Source organism: Aspergillus nomiae, assembly GCF_001204775.2.
Source record: "Aspergillus nomiae NRRL 13137 chromosome Unknown contig00661, whole genome shotgun sequence".
NCBI classification, from domain to species: Eukaryota; Fungi; Ascomycota; class Eurotiomycetes; order Eurotiales; family Aspergillaceae; genus Aspergillus; species Aspergillus nomiae.
In genome coordinates this window covers 1-10,706 of record NW_015378716.1, presented here as the reverse complement: position 1 = coordinate 10,706, position 10,706 = coordinate 1, and the positions used below count along the sequence as shown (strand labels likewise).

At 45.7% G+C, this 10,706-nt stretch overlaps 4 protein-coding genes across 4 annotated transcripts; 2 read left to right on the top strand and 2 right to left on the bottom strand.

The window, feature by feature from the left end:
- Window positions 1–681: 681 nt before the first annotated feature.
- On the top strand, window positions 682–2,776 carry ANOM_011392 (putative R3H and G-patch domain protein; the record flags this gene model as incomplete). The annotated part of the gene is made up of 3 exons (XM_015556648.1): window positions 682–748; window positions 806–2,258; window positions 2,320–2,776. 3 exons carry the CDS (start codon window positions 682–684, stop codon window positions 2,774–2,776), a joined length of 1,977 nt encoding a protein of 658 aa, XP_015401145.1.
- A 376-nt stretch (window positions 2,777–3,152) lies between these two features.
- ANOM_011391 (putative C2H2 finger domain protein) lies at window positions 3,153–4,735 on the bottom strand (the record flags this gene model as incomplete). Its single annotated transcript, XM_015556647.1, has 2 exons — window positions 4,600–4,735; window positions 3,153–4,536 (listed from the first exon to the last, which is right to left on the bottom strand). The coding sequence occupies exons 1-2, from the start codon at window positions 4,719–4,721 to the stop codon at window positions 3,153–3,155; spliced, it is 1,506 nt and encodes a 501-aa protein (XP_015401143.1). The 5' UTR covers window positions 4,722–4,735.
- Window positions 4,736–5,174: 439 nt separating this feature from the next.
- Window positions 5,175–7,085, top strand: ANOM_011390 (F-box domain protein; the record flags this gene model as incomplete). The annotated part of the gene is made up of 4 exons (XM_015556646.1): window positions 5,175–5,587; window positions 5,652–5,805; window positions 5,854–6,857; window positions 6,911–7,085. 4 exons carry the CDS (start codon window positions 5,175–5,177, stop codon window positions 7,083–7,085), a joined length of 1,746 nt encoding a protein of 581 aa, XP_015401144.1.
- A 1,170-nt stretch (window positions 7,086–8,255) lies between these two features.
- On the bottom strand, window positions 8,256–9,937 carry ANOM_011389 (uncharacterized protein; the record flags this gene model as incomplete). Its single annotated transcript, XM_015556645.1, has 4 exons — window positions 8,256–9,172; window positions 9,240–9,390; window positions 9,623–9,713; window positions 9,774–9,937. The coding sequence occupies 4 exons, from the start codon at window positions 9,935–9,937 to the stop codon at window positions 8,256–8,258; spliced, it is 1,323 nt and encodes a 440-aa protein (XP_015401142.1).
- Between the last annotated feature and the right edge of the window lie 769 nt (window positions 9,938–10,706).

The window sequence follows — 10,706 nt, the reverse complement described above, 5'->3', positions numbered from 1 at the left end:
TTAAAAATCTGTATAATATTAAGATAGACTATATATATGTCTATTAGATATTATATTGCTATCCCCTCTAATTGTTGAGATATTTGAATTCTAAAAAGTGCTATTTTCTATACTCTCCAGAGGCCGCTTACCAGTTCCGCTAGTTAACGTAACTGGCAAGTACCATGCGCAGCTCTATAGTCTATATAAATCAGCTACTTTTTACTACTTGAATATCTCAACAACTATAGACTATAGTAAGATAAAATTTGGATATAGTATATAATAGTACTTAGTCCTTAATGTATAAAGTAGAGAGTATTAAATAAGTTATATATTTTTCAATAATATATATTACAGCGGTATTTTTGATATTCTTAATTTATACTATAAAGTTGAAAAGAAAAAATTTAGAAAAAAAACTAGTATTCTTATTTATTCTATACTATATTATATACTCAATATTATAACTTTACAATCTGTGGTTGCTGAGATATTCAAGTGGTAAAAATAGCTGATTTGCATAGATTACAGAGCTGCGCAGGGTGCTTGCCAGTTACGTTAGCTGCTAGATACACCTGATTATTAAGGTTGCCCCATGCACAGGTTTTACAAACCCATGCTGTACCCCATAAATTTAGCCAAGCTCAGAGAAGAACGTCGACACATCCAGAACCAACTAAATACCAAACACTTTTCGAAATGGCTCGTCACAGCAAGGCGAAAGCGCGAATCAAGAGGCAGAAGCCGACGATGAAGTCCAGTATAGGTATTGCTGCTCCAGGAATGATTAGCGTTAGGTCGCTTATTAGCTGACTTCTCGAAGACCACCAACCAGGGCACCTGACGATGCAGCAAGAAGCAAGGAACACAGAGGGTCGGAATCTGTGGCGCACTGGCTCCAATCTACGCCATCAAGGAGTCCGTTTTGTGAGCGCAGGCAACACCCAGCGAGATGAAAATAACGAGAGAGAGGCTCGTGAAGGAGGCGGTCCCTGGACAGAAGAAAGCAACAAGCAACCGCCCACAAGAGGGGCCGAGCTAAAGGAGGATGCACAGGACTTGAAAAACGAACCAGCAATGCCCAATGCGCTATTCTTTATTGACTCATCAGGCGAAACTGGTGCACACACTGGGTTTGCAGACCCCGTCACCGCATTATCATTATCTGAGTGTGACAACTCTAGTGAAGATGAAATAGTGTTCTATGGGCGGCGTAGACTCGAAGAAAGACCTCGTATCATCGTTGAAGGCCACGCAGTGAAGGCTTCCAAAACAAGTTACCACTCGCCAAAAGAACTCGAATCGCCACCCGACGCAAGGCTACATGCACAGGAGTCCAGGGTGTGTCCGGTATCCGATGGCATATCAACATATGAGCTACCACAGAGAAACCCACCAACAGCGGAAAATATCGGGCAGACGAAGACTGTTATTCCATATGGGGAGAAAGTTGCTCAGGAGACATCGGAAGACGAAGATGATGACATACTAGCTGACTATATAGCAAACATGGCCGAAAACTACTACGGAGATCTACATAGCTCACTAGCTGGTGCTACAACGCATGAGCCCGAGCATGGGATAGAGATGCTACCTCAGAACTTCGCGGCCCATGCGGCCATTTGTGATTCGATTCGTCATTCCGGCAAGGGAAAATATCCACGTAGGGACATATTGTCGGAACGTAAGCGCAAAGTGATTCTGCCGACAGAATTTATACTGAAATTAGCAGATGGCGAGAGTAATGATGCAATATCATACCCGCTTGACGATGCCGCCTCAGCTAGCAATCAGGATCTACACAGCTCGCAAGCCAGCGACTCTGACGAAGGGAATACTCTTGATACTGACCTAGACATCGAGGGACTTAAGGCCCAAGGGCACCCCGCCCTTTCCCAACGGAACCACAAAGATTCACAATGTGATATATTTGCCTCGGCCACTGCCTTCGCTGACGCCTTGGAAATTGACCCTTACTACGGTTTGGATATCATGGATTTCAGCAGGCCAAGTCTTCGGAGAAAGAAAAGAGGAAAGCATCGCAATCCAGATCTGGCCTTATCAGACAGTGAATTGGAGCTGGAACTAGAGAACGCCTGGCGGAATGACCGAGAGAAGAAGAAGGCCCGAAAACAGAAAAGAGAGGAACTTCGCTCCCAAGGCCTTCTAGGTCGAGGGGCAAATGACCCAGATCTGAGAAGCAAATATACAAATGGCATGGGTTTTAGTGACTTGAAGATGGAGATACGCGTTTTCCTACTGTCGTCAAGAACCAGGTATGTTTTGTTGCTCCATGAACTCAGCGATAAGTGCTTATTGATTAACCTGCATTTCTAGTTTGGCTCTTCCGCCTATGACCAAGCACCGTAGGAAACTGATTCATGATCTAGCAAATGCGCTGTCCTTAAATTCACAGTCACGAGGCAAGGGGTCCTCTAGATTTCCTATCCTGCACAAGAATTCCCGGACTCCGAGGCACACGCAAAAGACCATTTCCTCTATCGACCAAATATTCTCAAAGGGAAGATTTAACCACGCCGCAACCAAACCCTGGGATCGAAAGATTGCGAAGTCTGCTAAACCTCCTCGTGGTCGTCCTGACAGTTCTGTTTCATACATGGATGGTGATATCGTCGGCGCATCTGCCCCCGAAATTGGGGCAGGAAACAAGGGAAGAGAAATACTGGAAAGAATGGGTTGGAGCACGGGAACAGCTCTTGGTGCCACTAACAATAAGGGCATCTTGCTACCAGTCGCGCATGTTGTGAAAAATTCCAAGGCTGGCCTAGGGTAGGCTTACCTCGTCGAGTAATAAGTATGGTCTCACACATCAAAGAATATCCGTGCCACTTCTAGCAATATATGCTATACTAACTGTATGTCATGATTTCCAATAAAACAAAAATAAGACATGCCTGGATTTTGGACGATATAATGATGCCTCCAGTGTACCTGATCCCGACCATAGAAGCCTGTAATGGTAGTGAAACTCTGGCCCGGATAAGGAAAGACAACAAGCAAGCGTCTTTACTCTGTTTATTGCCTCCTTTTTTGCGTATCGCTCATGGGTAAGGGTTGAGCGTGATTAGACTCGTGGATATGAATAAACAGTTGTGACCTTGAGGGAAAAATAGCGTAGCAAGTGGCATATTTAATATTCTGGAGCTGGCTCATTGACGCTGGGCTTTTTTCGCACATTTTTGTTTAGCCTTTCCCACCTTTGGTGTAATTGTTTGCGAGTCCTCTATTTCAGTCGTTGAGAACTGTTGGGACAGGCTGTCTAGTGATTCCATCTCTCCTGTTTGTTGGGATAACGTGGTTTGGGAACCTAATCGCTGTTCAACACACTTCCTAGGTACATAATCAGCCTCGCTGAGATCTGGCATAGAGTCCCCATGGCAATCTGTGTGCGTCAAAGAACCTTCATCGGGTTTAATTTCAACACTAGTATCAGAGGTATATTTGTCTGTTCTGATACTATTTCTTGTCTCGCTATCGGGTGTTTGTTGCACTGGTGACACCATAGTGTGCACCAGATCATCCTGTGGGTTGTTACGCGTAGAATCATCCCACTGGGGCTCTTCGGGGTTAGAAACATTTCCTTTAAGGTCCAGCTCTTCATTCTGTGCTCTCATCTCCCGGCGTAGCTGTTTCACAGCTTTTATATGTTTTTTGCTGCGTTCGTGGGCCTCGAACTGATTATGACTTTTGAAGGTTTTATGGCACGCAACGCACTCAAAGTACTCAACTTCGTCCTCACTTGTATCGCTAGATTCCTCACCCAAACTTTCTGCCTTCGCCCAATCTTGCATCACATGATCACGAAGTTTCGCCTGGTTTGCTGCTCGTGATTTGGCTGCTTGTGCAGCTGCTGATTGACGAAGGAATTCCTGCCGTTGTGATTCATTCTGTGCGTTAGACTTGTACCGGGGATCGCGCTTCTTCACAAAAGCTACAAGCGACCTGACAGCTTCATTGAATTCCCGAATAGCATCTTCCCTAAGACGCTTGTTTTCCTTCTCCATCAGCCTGCGAACGCGACGATCTGGTGCCTCGGAGTAACGGTAGACATCTTTCCAGGCGAATGATTTTTTTGTAGAAAAACTGCCCCAGGCAGCATAGAATGGACGTACGACCTCTTCAGGGTCGGCGTCGCAGTTCCCAAATGTAGGATACTGGATGCACGTGATATTCTCCCAGCGACAGGCCATTGTCTCCTCTAGGGCAAGTCGTGCAAATGTCTCACGCAAGGCACCGTAAAATCCGGTTGGCGCGTCTGTAAAGTCCATCCGAGGACTGAATTTTGAAAACAATTTCAGAACGTCATCGGAGGTTGTCATCCGCGTATCGTACGAATAATCGGCCCCTTCTGGTTTGCCATCGCTTCCCAGGAAGACATCGCGGTGCGAGTCATACCACGCACGCTCCTGGGCGTCCGAGAGAACTTCGTACGCAGATTGAATTTCGGCGAACAGCCTGGTAGCAGCCTCCACGTTGCCATAATTTCTATCCGGGTGCAGTTCTAGAGCCCTTCTTCTGTAGGCCTTTTTTATCCTAGCGTATCAAATCGATTAAGCATCTTCCTAGTAGATACTTTCTTATATGCTTAAGACTTACTCGTCGCCAGATGCATTTCGTTCAACCTGCAGCAGCTCGTAATAATCTACCTTCTTCTCCTCTGGCTGGGTTAGGGTCGAGCCTGGTCCCTCGTGGCTGTTCGAGGAGTGCGTCTGTCCCATGGATGATTGACCACAGCAAGATATGGTGTTTGATTCGAAGTGAAGGGCATGTAACAGTGGCGGGTTGCGCGGATTGCGGCCTTGTCTAGATTTATCATGTGTGGTGTACAGAAATTGGCGAGGTGGCGGCTATATTTATATAAGGTATACATGTGTGTGTGTGTGTGTGCGCGCGTGTATGTCTCATGAACCATCCCCTATATAGAGTTTGTAGCTATGCTTGATACTGAACACTGGACAATCTCTAGACAGGTGAAAATTGCATACATGTGAGTGTGAAAGTACAAACGTGAGCCACATAATTAAGATTGAATAATGCCTCCCTGTTCAGCCAAGGCCAATGATAGCCCTCCCAGCGGAATGTAATCTTAATGCTACACATAACCCACCTTTCCCCACCCCGAGGGGTAAAGCTTACATCGATTCAATTTCCGATTGAAACATTCTAGCGGAATGGTTTTATCTCTCGACAGTGTTCCTGAAGAGATACTCCACACTATCCTATGCTACAGCCACCCCTGTTCTGCGGCTGCTTTGCAGCAGACAGCCCATCGATTCGAACGTGCTACCAGCGAGCCTCTATTGTGGCGGTTTTACTGCCAAGTGTATTTCCAGTACTGGGACAGCACACATGATATACTACAAAAATTGTCGGCTCCCACCCATGCGGTAGACTGGAAGGCCTTATATGTATCTAGGCATCTGACGGACTGCACTGCTAGTCATCTGCTGGACAGTATCCTTGCGGGACAAACGGGGAGAATCGAAAAGTTCCATGCACTTATCGACCTTGGGTATGATGTTAAAGATACACTTATAAGGAACATCTCATCAGAATTAGAGACAGATGACCATCTAGCAAGAAGGTTTGTCTTAAATACCTGTTTCTCCATTGAGCTTCGTTGACCGAACTGTGGTGACGACTAAAAGGTATTATGGCAAGGTGCTCCTGACCTGTCTACACCGGAGTATTGCGTTGCCAATATGGGCTAAACTAAGGAATGGTGGGAATGTAGCACTGGAACGAGCACTGGGCGCTTTCGACCTTTTCATACCAGAGAGCGGATATGGAAGCCTTGACGAAGTGCGTATGCTTGCTAAAAATGGGTAGTGATTGCTAATCAAGCTCTAGATAACTAACAAGCTGGATGAAATCGTTGGACGACTTTCCTCATCATACCCTAGTATAAATATGCTCACAACTCGCGATAAGGCGAGGACTATCGCAGTATATTTGAAGTCAAACAACCTGACTGGTATTCAACCAGATAAGGAGTATCATTGCCTAGAGCACAATTTCTTGGGTGTCGCACTGAATGACCCGAACCATAATTCGCTCCCCCTGGTGTCTGCGGCTATATATTGCTATGTTGCGCAGAGGCTTGGCCTAAATGCTCGACCTTGTGGGTTCCCTTTCCATGTCCATGTTATTGTCAAACCTCCACCAGGACTGGATGTAAATGGCAATGTGCTGGGGCCCGGAGTTTGTGGAGATCCTATTTATATGGACCCATTTCGCTCAGATAGAGAGACGCCAGTCACCAATCTGCAAAGCCAGCTGAACTATTTGGGGGCATCTACCGTCGAACAGTCGACCTTTCTAGGCGAATCTCGGACCTCGGAAATCGTTTTAAGGTGCAGCAAGAATATATTGAATTCGGTCCAGCGCATGCCTCAGTATCTAGATGTGCATTTAGAAGCAGTGGATACTGTTAGTGCGAAGTACGCTGCCCTTTGGTCAACAATGCTTCTTTCTGACCCCTCTCGGCCGGCCGAGTTTCGACATCATTTACCTTGGCTAATGGAGTTATTTGCCACGGAGTTTCCATCTGATATATACCTTGTCGAACAGTATGTAGTCCCGATATTTCGTGGGTTGCTCGAATATGAGCATATTCTAGAAAGTCTCCACATCATGCGGGCCGTGGACGAGATTCCAAAGCAGGTGAAACGACGTTTTCCTGGTCGATGCGATGTGAAGTACCGCATTGGTCAGGTTTTCCGACACCGCCGGTATAACTACATAGCTATCATAACCGGTTGGGACACTGAATGCGATGCAGGCGAGCAGTGGATGAGGAGGATGGGGATTGATCGTTTGCAGGGAGGAAGGCATCAAAGCTTCTACCACGTTCTGTATGTTCCTATGTGCAATTGGCAATGCACTGTCAGGCTGACCCATGCTCTAGCGTCGAGGATAGAAGTGTGCGGTATGTGGCGGAGGAGAACATTGAGCTTCTGGTTCCCGATATCTCTGAGCTCCCTACAAACCTTACTGCAGTCGCAGGGAGGCATTTCAGGCGATGGAACGAAGCGACTCGATCTTTTGTGAGCAACATCAAAGACGAGTATCCTGATGATTGATGGATATTGAGAACATGCGGTTGAAGGGCTGTGCTTTTATTCTCTGCCTGCTATTGCAGAACGGCCGCGAATGCCCGTCATCAACGCAGCGTCGACAGGCTATGTCATAATACAGATGCTTCGAATTCTTATGTATCGGTAATGGCGGTGAATCTATTAAATTTAGTTATACTATTTATAGTATCAAAAATGTGTAGGGCTTATATTTATTGTAGTAAGAGCACTCTGATATTCGGGTTACAGATATTATAGAAAATAAGGAGGAGGTTAATGGTTGTTATTTTCGCATGACAAGGGATCTGCTAGGATGTGTGGACTCATGTGTTGGGGCTATATTGGTTGTCAGCTTAGTTTTGGGAACTTCAACCTCGACTGAATGAAGAACACAAACTGCCGTTATAGAAGCCACAGATATGTGAATGCTGTAGATAACAGATCAAGTCTAGTAGAAGGAGTATCTTTCCTGCTCAGAATACACCATACATACTGCGATCCTACCCAGCCCCGCGTCCTATCTCGGTCTTCTCTAGGAGGGTAGTATAAAGAGCTAGGTCAGCTAGGCAAAGGCGATAAATTAAAATAGTTATCTGTACTCGTCTCCTCTCCCACCCCAATTCCTTTCTTTTCATATCACATTACTATCGGCCAGGCTTACGGGTTGCTAGCAAAGCTAGAGGGAGAGGAGAAAGACTGCCAGAATATAGTAAGATGGGGGATAAGTAGTATTACGTTTGAAGCACTGGGCCTTTCCAGTTTATTGCTTCTTCTACATGGAACCCAGCCACAAGGCGATAAAGGTCGTATAGCCAGGGTAACTTTCCACGTTGCATCATTTCTTGGGCGGCCCTTGCTTGATATATCCAATGCACTCGCCTGGGCCTGTGGGCCAGCATTGTGGAACACAGGGTCAAATCCAACGGGTCTTTTGTGATTTGCAAGAAGGGACATTTGCCAGGACAACGAGCTGAATACATCCGATGAACGAGATTTTACAAAGGATAATAGACTCTGTGGTCTGTTGCGATGGTGACCGCTATTCGTTGCGGCCTTGGTCACTAAGATCCTAAGATTTGATAGATTTGGATCATTAGTCGAAATTGTCACCGTATTTGTCGAAGATGTCTGCTTAGAAGAATGGGTGTGCGTCGAGATATTGGACGAATTGGTCGATCATTTCACACAGGAGTTGTGGGCTGGCGATCCCTGGCCTAAAACGAAGATGTTTGGAATTGGCTCTTCGTCGGGAGAAATGGAGGTTGCGTCCTCAAAGATAGTTGTTGGCGTTTCGGGATGCCGATGTGGTTCAGGGAACTCGCCTCTGAGGTTGTGCCAGGGTTGGCTGGTCTGCTGCTCAATCTGATTAAATATCGCTTGGCTCGGCCGCGGCGTCCCACGATCAGAATCGCGAATGCTCCGTTGCGTCCACCCCTCCCGAAATATATCGCAAAGTTCCCAGCAAGCCTGAACAGCAGAACCGAGTAACTCTTCGCTCAAACGAGATCCCCCTTTCTTACTCTGGCGTATGCTGAACAACATCTCCGCCAGTGACCAGCATGCGGTTAACAAAGAGTCCATTTCCGTCACCAGAGCTCTTTGTTTCATGAGACGATGACACAGTGTAATATAGAAATCTAATGTCCTCTCCCTAAAGGCGTCGGGCAAGTCTCGATCGTGCGTGTTATACAGGTGGTTGTTGAGTTCAAAGCTGACGCGAAGGACCGAATCCGTTAGTTCATTCTCATGAACTCGACTGTCAAACAGTGTTTGACAAAAGTTTCGGCAGAGATCAAGTGTAGGGCTGATTTGATATGTGTAGTTTTTGTTCTGGCAGGTGTAGAGTTCCTGGCATAACCGCCAACATGATTTCCAGGTCTCTTCTTGCATGTCAGCCCCGGAATTGGACCGCTGTCGGTGAATATAGCTCAAACTGGCCAAAGTATTGCAAAGGGACCAACATTCAGCCAAGGCAATCTTCAATGTCTTCAGTTCGGCTTCTCCGTCGGAGAAGTGCTCGATCGTCAAGTTGAATGTGCCTGTCTCACCCACTTGCCGGCCAGCCTTCTTGGGACCAGTCCCTTCTAGTATATCTACTATGCTTTCAGTGCTGACTCTAGCGATCGTTGCCCCATAGGTCGGGGTGGATGGCTACCTTACCCTCAAGATTGCCTGAATGCGATTTTTGGTCGATTTCATCGTCAAAGTCTCGCATTGTCTGCGCTCGAGGAGTCGCTCGCTCAGACCAGTCTTTCGTAGACTCAATTGCAGTAGTCAGCGGTGGCGGCGATAATGGATTGTTAAAAATCTTCTGACAGGTTTAGTTTACCCAAAGATGGCATTAGAAGGAATTGAGTACCTTTTCTGTTCCACCAAAAGCAGGGGGGGGGATATGCTGTCTTTCCCTCTCGGAATCCGCAAAAGCATCTGATCGAGATGTAGCTATGCAGCCTGATGACTGTTGCGAATATATAATCTACGTTCGGTACGATTTAGCAGAGCATGTTGCATGGGCGTTAAACGTATATGCAAGGAATACCCACAAAGTCATTGAAGCCAGGGGGTGCATGTATACTAGATTTTGGAGGCTCATCATCATCATCCTCTTCCAGTCTTTCTTCGACGTTACTGCGCCTGGAACTTGTTAATCGTATCTGTTATGGAGCTCATATTAATCTGCTATTCCGAACATACGTGCTGCTTTCGATTATTTTCGGTGGCTCCTCTATACATACTGCAAATTCTGGTCTACTCGTGTTGTCAGGCTGCGGTGAATAAGAAGTAACTGTAGACGTGACCGCTAGCCCAGTTTCATTATCATCCATATTTTGAGTATCAGCTCTTGCCCCATCGAGCATAGATGGCAAGGGAAGGAGATGGGGGTTGCTCGTTAGCCTGAATTTTGATATAGACAAATAGTTGTCGGTAGACCTGCCCTGGTCAATCACAGGCAAACAATATATCAGATCTCACTTACATTCTGATATAATACACGCAGGGATTCAAAAGCCAGTATATGGCAAACAAGCAAGTATCATATTCTAGCTAACCCCAGGGTGAGATGATTGATAAGTTTACACCTTCAACATACCGGCGGATGTCTCAAAATTAACTATAGACTAAATGGGGGTATGGTATTCCTATTCGCATGTTGGCATTCGCAGGGGAGGGGAAAGCCCCGCGTGCTCTTCCATGGCATCTAATTAGATCCTTGTCTGCTAGCTAGGACCTCCATCCTACCAGACCTTAGATAAAGCTTTCAGAAAACATGTATATTGTTAGCCATAAGTTGATGTATTTGTCTAAAAGTACAGGGTGACACCAAAACCAGTACATGATCTGTGAATATGGATAATGGATATTTGACGGAACAACAATGTACTCCACTCCGTAGTGTATGTAGACATACTTAGATAATTTCTTACAGATTGATATTCTGCCAGTACAGTTTTACTGCCTTGGTAACAGCTTTAAGGTTTTAGTTAATTATATTTTTTTTAATTTAATTAGGTTAATATATTGAGTAATGTGATTATAATATTATTACACCTGGGTATCTGATATTAAGTTCTGATAAATTAGACTGCGGCATATCCACTCTAATGGATATAAGATCCAATACTATAT